At 46.1% G+C, this 16,665-nt stretch overlaps 1 protein-coding gene across 1 annotated transcript in view; it reads left to right on the top strand.

The window, feature by feature from the left end:
- The first annotated feature begins 13,929 nt into the window (after positions 1-13,929).
- The window catches only part of LOC130109590 (protein O-mannosyl-transferase TMTC2-like), a 76,547-nt gene continuing 73,811 nt past the window's right edge, over positions 13,930-16,665 (top strand). The window contains exon 1 of the mRNA XM_056276555.1: positions 13,930-14,340. Within this exon, the coding sequence (XP_056132530.1) occupies positions 14,258-14,340 (83 nt within the window). The 5' untranslated portion in view covers positions 13,930-14,257. The remainder of the gene's footprint in view (positions 14,341-16,665) is intronic.

Raw genomic sequence — 16,665 nt, forward strand, 5'->3', positions numbered from 1 at the left:
AAAATGCAAATAACATTTTCTGGGCCTTTCAGCAAAATGAGCTGTATTTCAAAAGAGCAAAGGTGTGCGTCTTGAAATACGACTTCAAAATGACACTTGCTTGAAGGGTATAAACCAAACAAGGGGAGAGGGCCGAAAAACATGCACCTTTATATGGTAAAGATTTAGAGCTCGTTTTTAAAAAAAATAGCACTCGACGAGGCACACACACACACACACGCACATGCACAAGCACGCACGCAAACACACACTCTCACACAACACTCACGATGACCTCTTCAATGTTGTTTTGAATTCCAGTCAGGACTGGAGACGTGATGTTTCCAGTTGTCTGTTTGACAAAACACGACCCCAACGCCGCCAAGCACCCAACTGACCCTCTCGGACCGCGTCTAAAATAAAGAAGGATGTTGTCCTTTGTGTCGGAGGACTGCCTACCTATTTAGACCGAGGGAGTAGGCAAAACATCCATTACACTTGGGAGAGCAGCGAGGATGTGGGTAATCAGTCAGGAAGAGCAAACACTCTTGTCTTCTTCTCCTGTAATGTGTTTGTTTTGCCCGCAGCCTATTTACGTTCAGGACAGGATTACACTTTACCCCCGTCTTTTCCCTCGCTAATCCCCTAATCAGTTGCGCCGGTCGGTCGGGGGACAGAGCACCCCTTGTGCCCATGGGGTTAGAGGTCATAGTACACAAGGTTCAACTGGTGTTTTAAATGGGTGCTACTGTTAACGTGTGTGTGTGTATATCCACATGTAGTCTTTTTGGGGGTTTCTATCTTGTTGCCAATGATCACATGTGATACTGAACTGTGAATGCTCAATGAATAAATTGTCAAAAGGATGGCGTCCCTTGCTTCCACTCAAACAGGGACTCTATTTGTTACTTCTAGACACTGGGGAACGTGGCACCTCGCCGTCAGTCCGAGGGACAGAAAAAAACAACACCGCCCAGCCTTCCCGCTTGAATACCTCTGACAGGTTTGGTGAGGTTGAGGTCAGGTCTTGCTTAGAATCAGGGTCACTGGATGCCAGTGTTACAAATCACTCTCCAGCCTCATTTATAACCCGAGCGCTATCTCGCCCTACACTGGCGATGCCCTTACTCTCTATAAATCCTCTCCTGACCATCTGTTTTTCTTTCTCCCGTGCTCCTCGGTGGATTGCTCCTTTCAAAGCCCCAACCGAGGGACAGGCGTCGGTCCAGCTGGTACCCAGCAGGACCAGGCTTCACATTGCTAATCTGATGCCAGCATGTGAAAACTATACGCCTACGCTTATGCATCCTCGCCACAGGGAGATCCCCGGCATTTCATTAATCAACCACTCCCTTCCTCAGTTCTCTCGCTCTCTCTCTCTCTCGCCTTACAGAAAGGATGGCACTGAGCAAGCGAATCAATATTTTTCATTGGCAAATGAATTGTGAAATGAAGGTAATGTAAAAAACATAGCACATCACTGGCTTGATTTCACTTTGTAAGTGGGACATTTGAGCCGTAAATTTATAAAATCCGTATTATGCTTGGACCGCTCACTTTATTTATCAGTAGACCCGTCGCCTAGGTTCTGCACACCGCTGCATTTCTGAAACACTTGTGGACTTAAGCAAAGCACGTGTCTTATAAATGGGGCTGCCTTAAACTTCAGCGGCCGCATGCCTCAAAGAAGCAGCCTAGAAAAACACAGCTCTGCATTACAACCCGTTTTCGTTTTTTTTTAAATGAGAAACTTATTTTGCATGCATACGGTACTATTCTGATACTCATTACACTGCATTTACATCTACTCAATTGGTAGGGGCTTCTATAAGCGATTTAAAAGAGAGTTAGCAATTAGCAGACCAATAGTAGTACTACACAGTAATTATATCATAGTAGTACTATATGAAGTAGTAGGAGTAGTAGTACATTTTCTACATACCAACAGTGTAGCCACGGGTGTGCCCGGATGTGTCTGTGCCATCTAAATCTCAAACTGGCACATCCAGCAGCATAATCACAAAGAATGTATGAGTTATCTGCAAATTGAAAAAAAATCTCAATATTGTTTATCGTTTCTTAGACTATTGGAATTAACTGGGGGGAAAACCGACGCGACAAATAAAAAATCCGACCTATTATCACCACCATATGGTAAACGAGAAGCAAGAATTGTTTTATTTTTGAGTGGCAGCGCGTTTCGCAAATGCCAGATTGCGAGCAGCCCCTCCTCTTTCACTCAGTGTACAGCCCGGCCATTGCACAGAGGAACAGAGGCCTACTTTCCTCTAGCTAGATGCTTTCATGTAGGTTAAATCATGACAAAGCAGTTTGCTTAAGTTTGTCACAAAAAGATGAGGAGCAGGAGGGAGAATTCAGCTCAAGTTCAGCCATCATTCCCAACCCAGACACCTACTCCTGCTCCAGTTTCTCCTCGAGTGCCAAGTAGTTATGACACATACGTGGCTGCTAATTCAGCCCTTTCCCCGTCTGCATCTGTACTGTTGAAAGACTCTATTCAACGGGCAGTCGGATAAAAACTGGTATGAGGGCATCAATGATGACATACAGACTGAATGCTTTGTTCCTGCTCTCCTTTCAAAGAGAACTGACAGAATCGTTGGAGTATAATGAAATAATTTCAGTGCTCAATGCCAAGCCCCGTCATTGCCTGCTGTACAGTGGCGTGTCTAGACTTTTTTGACTGGGGTGGCCCAATTGGGGCACCGACTTATGCAGGGGTGGCATGAAGTATGAACGAACACACACACACACACACACACACACACACACACACACACACACACACACACACACACACACACACACACACACACACACACACGAATAGCATTAATTTACCACTTTTGTCTCTACTACCCACTACACTATGCAATATAAAGCTTCCATACTTTATTCTTTAAATAAGTTGTACCTCAAAAGTATGCACATTCAAAAATACAATCACAGTATAAAGTTGCCAACAAAATTAAAATAAATGAACCTGTGTGGGCAAAATATTTCCATCCATCCATTATCTGAACCGCTTATCCTGCTCTCAGGGTCGCGGGGATGCTGGAGCCTATTCCAGCAGTCATTGGGCGGCAGGCGGGGAGACACCCTGGACAGGCCGCCAGGCCATCACAGGGCCCCCACACACACTCATACCTAGGGACAATTTAGTACGGCCGATTCACCTGACCTACATGTCTTTGGACTGTGGGAGGAAACCGGAGCCCCTGGAGGAAACCCACGTAGACATGGGGAGAACATGCAAACTCCACACAGAGGACGACCCGGGATGACCCACCAAGGTTGGACTACCCCGGGGCTCGAACCCAGGACCTTCTTGCTGTGAGGCGACCATGCTAACCACTGTACCACCATGCTGCTGGACAAAATATTTACTTGACAAAATTGTGCAAAACTTCAAATGTGCCACAGTGTAGTTGGTTAGAAGAACAGACGCTGTAGTAATCTCACCAAAAGAGACCTGAACTCACACGAGCTTACTTGATTAAAACAAAGACTCATACCCCTCCTCACATCTCTCCAAACAAACCACCAAATCTTGTTTCAACACCGTAATGTGACCTTTTAAATAACAATACAGGCACTTCAGTTGTTTAAAAACTTAACATTCGGTTCGAGGCCAGTGATCTAAAAGTAACCTCAGACTGTACAGTTCATCTCATGTCATGTCATCTCCAGCCGCTTCTCCGGGGTGGGGTCGCGGTGGCAGCAAGCTAAGTAGGCTTAAGTAAACTGTACAGTTATGAGGAAAAAACAACTTCACCAGCTCATAAACACAATACTGTGTATAGTAAATGGGAAAACAATTCCTAAACATTGGTCACATTGTATGTTTGTACTAACATTACCCAAAGGTTTGAGCTACAAACAGATGTCTTTGCCTTTGTCACATTAGCTGTGTTTCCATAACGCATTTTTATGCGCATTTTGAAGTATCACATTAGATTCATGCGGTCCGCCGGGAGGACTGGAAGACATGGTCAGAAGAGCATCTGCTCTCTAATGAATTCAAGTTTCTTCTCAGCATTCAGTTTCCCTGTACTTAATTTTTGGGGCCTGAGTTTGGTTCCTTACAAAAAGTTTCTTATTAAAGACATTACCCCAAATATAAATGATTTTGTTTGGCCCAAGATATTCTAAGGACGATTGGTGATATTTTTCTATACTTTCTGTAAACTTACACACGTTGCCTAAAAGGACCGGTTAAACTACGAGGGCTTACCGATTTGATGAAGCAAAACGTGTTTCTTTCGTAAATATACTTGGTGTGTCTATGAGGTATTGGGTCACATCCCTCCAACCGATGTTTGGCACCTTCGTGTTATCATTTGTCCACAGCTTCAGCGAGCATTAAACGAATCGGGACGTTTTTCTCCGGTGCTTAGCGTAAGTTTCGACTCGTAATGCTTTCTGTCCTCCTTGCTTAGACCTTGAACATGGTCTGAGATTTCCATTTTCTTAAATTTCTGACTTTTCTCCGTTTAATGTTAAGTTTTATACGCTTTCATAGGAGCGCGCGTTGTTTCTCGGCCATGTTTTGCCACACGTTCTGCGCGCGCATCTTGTTTACAACGCAGCTTTTACGTCACGCGATAAGGGGTCTATTTTCTCTGTAGATGCGTAGATGGCCAAGATGACTTGCTTTGTTTCCGGTTTGCAACCTCATCTTCTTCTACTGTTTATTACAGCCATGTGTAACGAAGCCTATACCGCCAATTTCTAACGAAATTATGCCTTGCGTAGCTGTTGAGATATGACACCAGTGTATTTGTATGACTATGTGTTACTGTGTACTATTATTTTGTTTACGACTTTGTTTGTCCACAAGTGGGCGGTGTTCGCTTGCATGCGCGGATTGATTACGTCACTGAGACGCGGTTTATTTTTCTTCGTCTCCCAAAACGACCGAATAAACGAAGGCTGCATTTTTCCCCTCCAGCAGAAGTTCGGTAGTCAGTACGATTCTTTATAACGGTTTAACAATCCACTTCATCTGCGCAGAGATAGACATAAAGTATTAGTCTAGTCTTCTAACAGGTTATGGGCCCAGATAACGTTGGATTATTTAGTAGTTTGATAAAAGAAGTACACGAAGTGTGATAACCTCGGATGGCGGGATGCGCGCAGGTTAGCACGGAGTAGCAAGTTAGCAAGTGTGAAGCTAGTTAGCATCGAGCGAGGCTATCGGGAAGCTAACGGAACGCTAAGCTAACGCTACCTAGGGAGATGGAGCGGAAGAAGAGCAGGTGGCCCACATTCAACGGACAGGCCGATGAGTATGAACTGTGGGAAGACCGAATGCTCTGTTGCATGCATGGTGTGGGGCTGAAAACCACCATTCTTACCGAGCCCGTGGGACCTTTGACAGTGGAAGAGCAGGCCCTAGACGAGGAGCGGAACGCGGACGCCTACTGCGCATTGGCGCCTTTATTGGACAACACAAGCTTGGGACTGATCTTCAGAGAAACGAAGAACAAAGGTAGAGAGAGTCTACGGGTGTCGTGGGAACATTACATTGGTAAGGGCAGACCCCGGATTGTCACTCTGTATGTAACATTGACTGGGCTACAGAAAGCTGATAATGAGACGATAACCGAATACATTATCCGAGCTGAACAAATCATTACGGCTCTCAAAGGGGCGGGAGAAGCACCGAGTGAAGGACTAATGATGGCCATGGTGATGAGGGGGTTACCCGAGAGATATAAGCCATTCACTCTAATGGTGACACATGGCGACAGTGAGTTGACATTGGGACAATTTAAGGCCAAATTCAGAAACTTTGAGGCGGCTGAAGATGTAGCTAATGCTACAGCATCGGACGAGACGTCCGAGAGGGTGATGAAGGCCCACGCAGCGCCTAAGAAAAAGCCAGTGAAACGCTGTGAGGGAGATGATGAACAAACGGTGTGCTGGCGATGCGGTGACAAAGGCCATCGGAAATCGGACTGTTCACGCAGCGTGTGGTGCAGCTTCTGCCGGGTCAAGGGTCACACGGACAAAGTGTGCAAGAAGAAGGACCGCGCTGATGGAGCCAGGTGTGCACGCGAGCAAGGTGGCGGCGGCGGTGGTGGTCACGGAGCAGGTCGAGGTCAGGGACCGGGGAATGCTGCGGAAGAAGAGAACTACATCTTCAGAGTGCAGGCTGGAGAGACCAGCTCAGCAGGACCAGGACGACGGCAACAGTTCAAACCAGGATTGATTGTGGACTGTGGGGCTTCTTCCCACATAGTCAATGATAAGAAGAAGTTCAAGAGCTTTGACAGCTCGTTCGAGCCAGAGAAACACTGCATGGAGCTGGCGGCCGGTAAGTGCACCTTTGGTGTGGTGCAGGGCAGGGGAGATGCTACGGTATGTCTGCTCGACAGTGAGGGGCGACGGTGTAGAGCAGGGGTCAGGAACCTTTTTGACTGGGAGAGCCATAAAAGCCAAATATTTCTAAATATATTTCATTGAGAGCCATATAGTATTTTTAACGTATAATAAATTAAATATGTCTTACTTTTAATGCGACTTCTGGTACTGCATGGTTTTGCTGATGGCCTTGTAGTCTGGTTCACACGTGGTGAGGTTGAGCTTCATGCAGGCGTGGAGGCTTCCATCAGTTAAACGTGAGCGTAGGTTGGTCTTAATGTTCCTCATATGCGAGAATGACTGCTCACATGCATGTATAGAGCCAAACATGGTCAATACGGCAATACTCACACGCTGCATTGTGTGGTATGTCACAGGAAGCTCGTTCCAAGTTTTAAGAATCAGCTGGTCTTCAGGTTGAAGATTTTTCATTTCTGTCCACTTGTGTTCCCTCGCCAGCTCTGCTCGCTGTCGCGCAAGACTTTCCAACTCTCCATTAAGTGACTTGAACTTACTCATCCACATGTCGGATGCCTTCAGGTCAGCAACTTCCAGCTCAAAGTCTCCGATAGAGACCCCGGGGATGCATGTCAGGTCGATTTTTTCAACTGCACACTCATGTGGATGAGTGATGAACTTGAAAAGACCAGTGCGCGCACGAAATTCTCCAAAACGTGCTTTGAATGACTGCAGGAGATTGGACGTAAAGCCAGCTAGCTGCTGGAGATCCAGCTGTTGAGTGGAGTCACTTGCTAAGCATGCATCTCTAAATTGTTGCAGTCTTTCAAAGTGCAGAAGACGACCTGTTTCAATGTCCCTGAGAAAGACTTCCAGCTTGCTTTCAAATGCAAACACTGCTTGTTGAAGGGATGAGATTGTATTTCCAATACCTTGCATTTTCACATTGAGCTGGTTCAGATGGCCAGTTATGTCCACGAGATAGTGAAACTGCAGGAGCCAGTCAGTGTTGGCTAGCTAAGGATGCTTGATGCCTTTCATTTCAAGAAAAGTCCGGATTTCACTCAGGCAAGCTGCAAAACGGCTGAGCACCTTCCCCCTTGACAACCAACGCACGTTGCTGTGTAAAAGCAGACCGGGATAATGATTCCCAACTTCTTCTAACAGAGCTTTAAACTGGCGATCATTTAAAGCTCGGGCAACACTAAAGTTGACCACTCGAATGACCAGCGACATCACCTCACCAAGCTCCTGGCCACACGTCTGAGCGCAAAGCGCCTCCTGGTGCAGGATGCAATGAAAACTTAGGATGGCTCTCTTTTCATGTTCACGGAGAAGCGCTACAAATCCTTTGTTCTTCCCCAACATACAGGGTGCACCATCAGTACAGACAGAAATAAGTTTATCCATCGGTAGTTTTTTTTCTTTAGCAAACTCCATGAAAGACGTGAATAAATCCTCTCCTCTTGTTGTCCCTTTCATTGGCAAAACAGCCAAGCTTTCCTCACGCAGTGTGTCACCTGCAGCATACCTGGCAATGATACTGCACTGAGATAGATGGCTAACGTATGTTGACTCATCTAACGCGAGAGAAAAGTATGTCCCGGCGTTTATGTCCTTAATTTGTGTTTCCTCGACTTGACTTGCCATCATGGTGCTACGATCGTGCACAGTTCTTGCTGACAGGGGCATGTCTTTTATTCGTTTGATTAGCTTGTCTTTATTTGGGAAGTCATCAAACAGTTCATTGGCCACATCAAGCATGAATGTTTTGGCATACTCGCCATCTGTGAATGACTTTCCATTCCTTACTACTGCCAAAGCACCCGCAAAGCTAGAGGAATTCCCGTCACCTTGCTTGGTCCACACACGTAGTTGCTGCTGACTTGTCTGCACTCTCCGCTGTAGCTCCTCGCATGCCCTTTTCCTGCTGTCCCCCGCTGGATATTTCCATGCAAATGAAGCATGGTGGATATCGAAATGCCGCTTTATATTTGACCGTTTCATCGATGCAATTTTATCATTACATATTAGACATACCGCAGATCCTGCTCTCTCCACAAATGCAAATTCCTCTGTGCACGCAGCCTGGAATGCACGGTAATCATCGTCTTTTTTCCTTTTCGCCATCTTTTCCGTTACAAGGGTTGAAGCGGATAAACTAGTTGGCTATCTGATAAAATTGATTTCCTCACCTTTACAATGACCCGGACATGCTCGCGAGCCATTGGTTCCCGACCCGACCCACGGGTGACCTGTGACCCGTGAAATGTATCTTCAAAACTAATTTCTGTTTACTTTAAAATGACACAGTATTATTAAGAAATATCAAAAGTATTTTAAAATCAGTTCCAAACTGATTTTTTTTAAAAAAAATTTCAACTCAAAATTGTCTGGGAGCCATATGCCGTCATCGGAAGAGCCATATATGGCTCGCGAGCCATAGGTTCCCGACCGCTGGTGTAGAGTGACACTGCGGAACGCACTATATATTCCATCGTACCCCCAAGAGCTCTTCTCTGTGAAGTCTGCGACAGCACACGGAGCCAGTGTGTTCTTCGAAGAGGGCAGAGATGCCCTGATGTCACCGGATGGTACCAGGTTTGACATTTTTGTACAGGGGAAAATGTACTATTTGCAAACTGAATGTGTTGTTGAATAGTGCCATGTGAGCCATGATATAGAAACGTGGCATGAGATAATGGGCCACTGCAACTATGACGATATCATAAAGCTACAGGATATCACTGATGGTATGCATATAAAGGGTAAAGTGTGTAAACCTGACAAAGAGTGTGCAGTATGCATAGAAGGGAAGTTTACCCAAAACAGGAACAGGAAATCTACAGACAAAGCCAAGACACCACTAGAGTTGGTAAACATTGATTTAGCCGGTCCTGTGGCAAACGAGTCCATTAATGGTTTCAGGTACATGTAATCATTTACAGATGTGTGCACAGGTGCAGTGTGTGTTTATTTCTTAAAAACAAAGAGTGACACAGTGCAAGTGACCGAGAAATTTCTGGCAGATGTAGCTCCCTATGGGACAGTGAAATGCATAAGGTCGGATAATGGAACTGAGTTTACAGGCAAGGAGTTTCAAACCCTGTTGAGACAGAACAAAATAAGACATGAGACGTCCTGCCCATACTCTCCCCATCAAAATGGCGTTGCAGAGAGAGAAGGACGCACACTATTCGAGATGGCAAGGTGTATGCTAATAGATAGTGGTCTACCAAAGAGCCTCTGGCATTATGCTGTACAGGAGGCAGCCCACACCAGAAACAGATGCTTCAACAAGCACACAGGCACTACGCCATACACGGCAATGACAGGAAAAAAGTGCAACATGGCTAGAATGCAAAAGTTCGGGACAGAATGCTATGCTTACCAGCAGGACAAGGGAAAGTTAGATTCTAGATGTGAGAGGGGGCGTTTTGTAGGACACGACAAGAACAGCCCGGCCTACCTAGTCTACTACCCTGACCAAGAGAAAATACAGAAACACAGACTAGTTAAATTTGTACACAAGGCAACTAGTGAAAATGAGACTCAGACACAAGGTCTGCGCCCAGAAGACTGGGTAAGAGAGAGAAAGTCTGTTGAGACAGCTGCAACTCAGCCTAGAGTACAGAAAAATGTACAGACTGACGGTACACAGTCAGCACCCGAGGATGATGACGAGGAGCACCCAAGGGTGACGTCACAAGCCTCAGCCAGTGGGAGGTACCCCCAAAGGGAACGCAACCCTCCGAGATACCTGACGGACCATAGTCAGGGCGATAGTGATGACAGCTCACTCACTACTATAGATTATGCATACAGGGCAGTGTGCGGTGTCCCTCTGACCTTCAAGGAGGCCATGGAATCGCCAGAATCAGAAAAGTGGTCCAGGGCAATGGACGAGGAAATGGAGTCTCTAAGAGACAACAAAACATTCACCCTTACGAAATTGCCAGAGGGCAAGAAAACAGTGGGAGGAAGGTGGGTGTATGCGATAAAGACAGATATAGACGGACACGACAAGTACAAGGCTAGATTTGTAGCAAAAGGATATAGCCAGAGAGCTGGGGTGGATTATGGGGAAACATTTTCGCCAACAGCCAACCTAACAAGTGTTCGAGTGCTTCTACAGAAGGCGGCTCAATATGACTCGATTTTACACCAGATGGATGTAAAGACGGCCTATTTTCATGCCTCCATAGACTATGACATATACATGGAACAACCTGAGGGTTATATTGATAAGGGAGAAAAACTAGTGTGTAAACTAGAGAAGTCAATCTACGGCCTTAAGCAGTCTGGCCGCAATTGGAACTTACTGTTACACGAGTGTTTGACAGGTGATGGTTTTACACAAAACCAATTAGACCATTGTGTGTACTCCAAGGAGTCAAAGGAAGGGAAAACGATCATTATAACCTGGGTAGATGATCTTACCATAGCATCAAGCAGCACAGAGATGCTGAGTAAAGTGAAAAAGATGCTGTCCACAAAATTCAGGATGAAAGATCTGGGCAGGTTAAAGTGCTTTCTTGGGATGGACTTCACTCAGTCCGCCAACTGTGTAACAGTTTCACAACAAAGGTACTCTGAGAAAATATTGGAGCGTTTTGATATGCAGGAGTGCAGGGTAAGAGAAACCCCATGTGAGCAGAAATTAGACTACTCAGAAGATGCAGCAAAAATGTTAGATGTCAAAAAGTACAGAGAGGTGGTCGGGAGTCTAATATACTTAGCTACATGTACACGTCCAGATTTATGTTTTGTTGTGAGCAAGCTATCAGCATTTTGCAGAGCCTACTGAAGAGCAATGGGTGACAGTAAAATATGTGTTTCGTTACCTTAAGGGCACCACAGACAAATAGCTCTGTTACAGGAAGAGCGACGAGAAGCTTGGTTTACAGGCATATAGTGATGCCGACTGGGCTTCAGATACTGCGGATAGATCCAGCACATCAGGTTACTGTGTGAGCATGAGCAGGGGAAGTGTACTTATCTCTTGGAAAGCCAAGAAACAAGCTACTGTGGCACTTTCTACATGTGAGGCGGAGTATATGGCTCTGGCTTTAGCCATCCAGGAATGTATTTATGTTGAACAGTTACTGGGAGGTATTGATTCATATGAATACAAGAGAACAGTGGTTTATGAGGACAACCAGGGGACAATAGCTTTAGCGAAGAACCCGGTGTGTAGGCAACGCTGCAAACGTGGATATCAAATACCACTTTATAAGGTTTACCATAAGAGAGGAAAGGATGTCATTGGTGTATTGCCCTACAGACGAAATGGTTGCGGATGTAATGACGAAGCCCGCATCCAAGGTAAAACTGAAGACATTTGCTAAGGCAATGTTTGGTATGTGAAATGTGAGTGGTATGGGTTATACCAAGTTTTTTTTTAATTTTGTTCTATGAATATGAAAAGGTAAACAGTAAGCTCATGATTCATAAGTGGGAGTGTTGAGATATGACACCAGTGTATTTGTATGACTGTGTTACTGTGTACTATTATTTTGTTTACGACTTTGTTTGTCCACAAGTGGGCGGTGTTGCGCTTGCATGCGCGGATTGATTACGTCACTGAGACGCGGTTCATTTTTCTTTTTCTCCCAAAACGACCGAATAAACGAAAGCTGCATTTTTTCCCTCCAGCAGAAGTTCGATAGTCAGTACGATTCTTTATAACGGTTTAATAATCCACTTCATCTGCGCAGAGATAGACATAAAGTATTAGTCTAGTCTTCTAACAGTAGCTCAATTTATTCGCTCCAAACCAGTTGATGAAACCGCGCCTAATTTGTTTTTTTTTTTTGCGACATTTCAGAGGTTCGCTTATGGAAACAGAGCTACTGTTTAGATCACTCAGAAGATGGTGAAATATATAAATGATGTGGTTGGAACGCGTTATTTTTTCGCACCCGTTTTCCGGGAACTCTGCCTCTGATTGGCTAGTACTCGTTGCCTCCGTTGGTTAGGGTTAGGGTGGGGTTAGGGATAGGGTTAGCCAATCAGAGATAGAGTAGGGGCGGGTCTTCCCGGAACCCAGGTGGGAAAATAATAACGCGCTTGAAAACGGGTGCGAAAAAAATCCAAAAGACCTTATTCTTCTTCTAGTCTTGGTTGTTGGCAGGCTATTCACCACGCTGGCGCAGTGCTGCCTCTCAGGTTCAAGACTGAATTGCATCTATAAATGAAAGTTCGGTTTACTCGTCAAACAGTTCAAATTCTTGCCTCTGCCTGGAAGGAGGACAAACACATAAACTATAATCCTAAACTATAATTGGCTATCTGCCAACCATGGTTTAGGATAATGTAGTGGCACCTGGGGCGGCCAATCAGATTCGAGGGGTGGCCCAGGCCACCCCAGGCCACTCTCTGGACACGGCCCTGCTACTGTAATCCCCCAAAAGACATGCATGTTAGGATTAATACTCCTGTCTGTGTCTTCGAGGAAGGCAATGGACAGAAGAACTGGAGTTGGTCTCCGGGCGCTGCAGCTGTCCACTGCTCCTATACAATAGGAGGAGTTAAATGCAGAGGATAAATTCGTTGTAAGAAGACAACGTCAAATAAAGTGGCGTCCGTTTTCAAAGTAAACTAATTAACAATTTCGAACTGTAGTAGCCTATCGCCCATTTCAACATTATTGTTTATTCGGTATAGTTTTTGTTGGGTGTACAATTGGATTTTATGCTGATGCTTACTGCGCGCGCACGCGCGTTTGTGTCCTGCATGTGTGTGGTTCACGTGGCCTCCGTGCCAGGTTATGCTCAAGCGTCATTACTGAGCATGTGCACCTACGCTTGATTAATGACCCTGTTGCGTCTGTCAGCTGTGTGAGTGTGACTATGTGGTCGCCATGCCAGGCTATGTGATATGTTGCTAATGTTCGTCTCGGTGCCTGTAATATTACCTCTGATGTTGTATACGGCTTGTATGATTAAACTGTGGTGCATTCAGGCAAGTGTAGTTGTAATGGCCCATTTTGGTTAACATAAGCGTTTCAGAACCTATTAAGTATGATTGGTCTTGGACGGGCAAGGCTCGCCTGACTTTCTCTGTGCACACCCACGCTGTGATTTCTGCCTACGCTGTTGCTACATACTAATATCATTGTCAAGGGTGCATGTCAAGTGCATTTAGTGCAGCTGCACCCTACACCATCAAGATCATGTGCGGGGAATAGGAATGTGATATGCGGGGAAATTATATACAGTAAAGATTTTTTTTAAAAACAGCGAACATGAAAAAAAACCCACCTCAACTTTCTTCTACTCCCAATACATTATCCCCCCCCACCTTTGCTTCATCCCTTTCTTCCACCTATCATCTTACCCCTCCGGGTATTGCTGATGCTGTAAAAATGAAACAGTGCAATGCAGTGTGGGTCCGTCCAAAGCACACCCCCAGCAGCAGCAACAGCAGCAACAGCAGCCGCTGTTGGATGAGATCGATTGCGTTCAAATCGATGAGTACTAATCACAGTTAACGTTTCCCAACATTCCCACCTTTGTCATGGCAGAGCGGGGGGTGGCGCCCGGCGCTGGCGCAGGCGCAGTAGCCGCGAGATCACACGTTGCTCTCGCCAGTACCCCAGCGTGTTAACCGTGCGGCGGCAGGAAGATGCGCACACAGCAGACAGCGGAGCGGCGCAATGAGCACGGTCCAGGGCCAGGGACGGCGTCGCGTCCACCTCGGCGACTGTAGTCGGTCCTTGTGCGAAATGGGTTAGGTGGAGCACGGCTAGCGATGCACAAACTTTGGGACACTTGGCTTGTCATGGGGATGAGCGCTGCGCTGCGGAACGGCCGATCCGAGAGACACAGAACTTGATCCGTCAATCTGGTGTCAATATTTTTGCCCTTTTTTTCCTCCTTCTTCGCAGTTGTTTTTACCTTACCCCCAACCCCCCTTGTCCTCGTCTTGAGAAATGATTACGGAGCTGGTGTGCACCGCCGTGGCTGTGGTTCTCTATCTAAACACCCTGGACGCGGATTTCTGCTACGATGACAGGTAGGTGTACTGTACCTATATCATCATCATCGTCATCACCATCACCCGCTCCCCTCCGCTTGTCATCTCGTCGTTTACCGCGTCAAGTGAACGGAGAGTGGACCCGGGCTCTGCTCCCCGTCGTCTGCGTGAGCTTTTGTCTTTGGCTCCCAATTACAAATCACTGCTCATTTGCAGACTGTGTTCCACGGGAGACAGATACACGCACACCACAGAGACAGAACAAGGGGTTGATCAAAAGAGAGAGAGAGAGCGAGAGAGAGAGAGGAGGGGGGGTATAATAGAGAGAAGGAAGACTTTTATACCAAATTGTGAAGGCTGCGATATTAATTTATCTCGTCACGCATCCCAGAAGCACCTAGTTAGTGTGTTTCGCTCCTCTCAGTGGAAACTTAAACCCTGACGGGGCATCTTTAGACGTTTTCCTTCTGAAGGCTGATTAACCTCTCGTTAACGAACAGAAACGCGCTGCGTGAAATAACAACAAACCGGGCTCAAGTTCAATGAAGGCACCCGTTCCTTGCTTGCCGTCGGACACGTGGACCCCCCTGTGAGTTGATGAATCAGAGGTGAATTATGAGGTGTCTGCCTGCAAAAGCTATCACAGGGAGTGGGGATAAATCTCCAGACGCCGAAAACATGTCAACGAGACCATGAATTTGAGGTGGAGCACTGTGGTGTGGGGGTGGGGTGGGGGAGTCTCCTCATCTGTCTCGGATGTCCAGCGATAAAGGAATAACGTGGTACATCAAACAAATGCAGGGTCCTGCAGTGCAAGTAGGCTTCATGCAAAACCACTGTCATGTCTTTCTTAACCAGTCTTGAAAATGTAGGCCTTGGGCTATCAGACCCAACACGTTTTAACCATCCTTATCAGGCGACACGTTAGAGTTCTGGATTAGGTCAAATCTCCTGAGCTGATATGTTTTACTGTGTAATACATATCTCAGGAAATGGACAAACCATCGCGAGCCTCTGCTGTACGGACAGTGAACAGGTGCCCAGTTGCCGTCCCTTTGTCTTTTTTGTCCAGTCGATTAAGACGGCGCCTGTTTTCCAGTCCGTACCCCTTTTCTGCACTGCTTGTTAACCCCCGTGCACTGAGCGGTATGATGCTATCCTGTGTGTTTTGGGGGAACGAGGAGGTTGTACTGGCAGACAAATGAAAGCAAGAAACGTTGACTGACTGTAAAGGTGCCGGAAATAAAGTCTACCCCCCCCCCCATTTCATCACATCTTGGCGTGTCCCCTAATGTGCACAACAGTGATTCATCGATCAACCTTGTCCGTACGTTTTGACCATGATGCAGTGACGTTGTCACACAGTTCTCTGGTGACGGATCGCAAAAGGCCCAACCCCACACTCCCGTTGCATCCCAACAGTGAAAGTTCGGCGTCTGCCCACCCCGTGTATCTGTCAAAGTCACAGTGATAATTTACACCCGAGGGACAGACGCCGGCGTTTTGGTTCAGCAAACTCTCAGATGGAGGAGGCTGAATACCAAATCAGGGGCTTGACCCTCCCGGTCGTACATCAAACAGCGTCCTCTCGGAGGGGTCGGGGTTTCCGTGCTCTCTGTTTACCCCCCTGGGGTTTAAAACATACTTATGGTTGGTTCCAAGGTTGTTGTGAGAAGATGGAAAGCAAAGCGGAGGAAATATGTTGTAATGTGGCACTGTCGTTGTTTTGAATGGCTGTCTTTACTGTAGTAAATGTTGCATATTTATACATCTTGTATGCAACAGCTCACATGATGCTATTTCACCTTGTATATCCCATACAAAAGCCTTATGTGTGTTATTTTCCACATACTACCACCTGAGACTGTGGTTGTAAAGCAGAAAATCCCTTTTTATCCAGTAGCCCCAACTTGTGGGGATGCTCTGTGAGTCTCTGCTTTCCCCATCATGTCAAGTGTTTTTCCTGGGCATGGCTCGAGGCCTGGCCAAGAGCTCCGTCAGCCAATGTTAATCCCAATAAAAAGACTCTAGTATGTGTGAAATAACTGATTTTACTGGTGCCGAGAGAGGAACGTGAGCCAGACATTTTTTTGATGAGGGAAAATTGAGCTTCTCATGGATGTGAGCTGGTGTTTTTGAGATAGGACTGTTTTTTTTCTCCTTTAGATCTAAAGTCAGAAATAAATTTAAAGTCAGAAATAATCTGACAATACAATCACAATTCACAATCAGATATGCTTGTCAGTGCTTGTGTTCAGTGAGGAGACTAATAGAAAGCCTTGGGGCTGCTGTATGAGGATTCGAAACTCATTTGCTATGAACTCTGAACTCTACCTTGAATGCTCATCATTAACAGGATTTTGA

Source organism: Lampris incognitus, chromosome 3, assembly GCF_029633865.1.
Source record: "Lampris incognitus isolate fLamInc1 chromosome 3, fLamInc1.hap2, whole genome shotgun sequence".
Taxonomy (NCBI): Eukaryota; Metazoa; Chordata; class Actinopteri; order Lampriformes; family Lampridae; genus Lampris; species Lampris incognitus.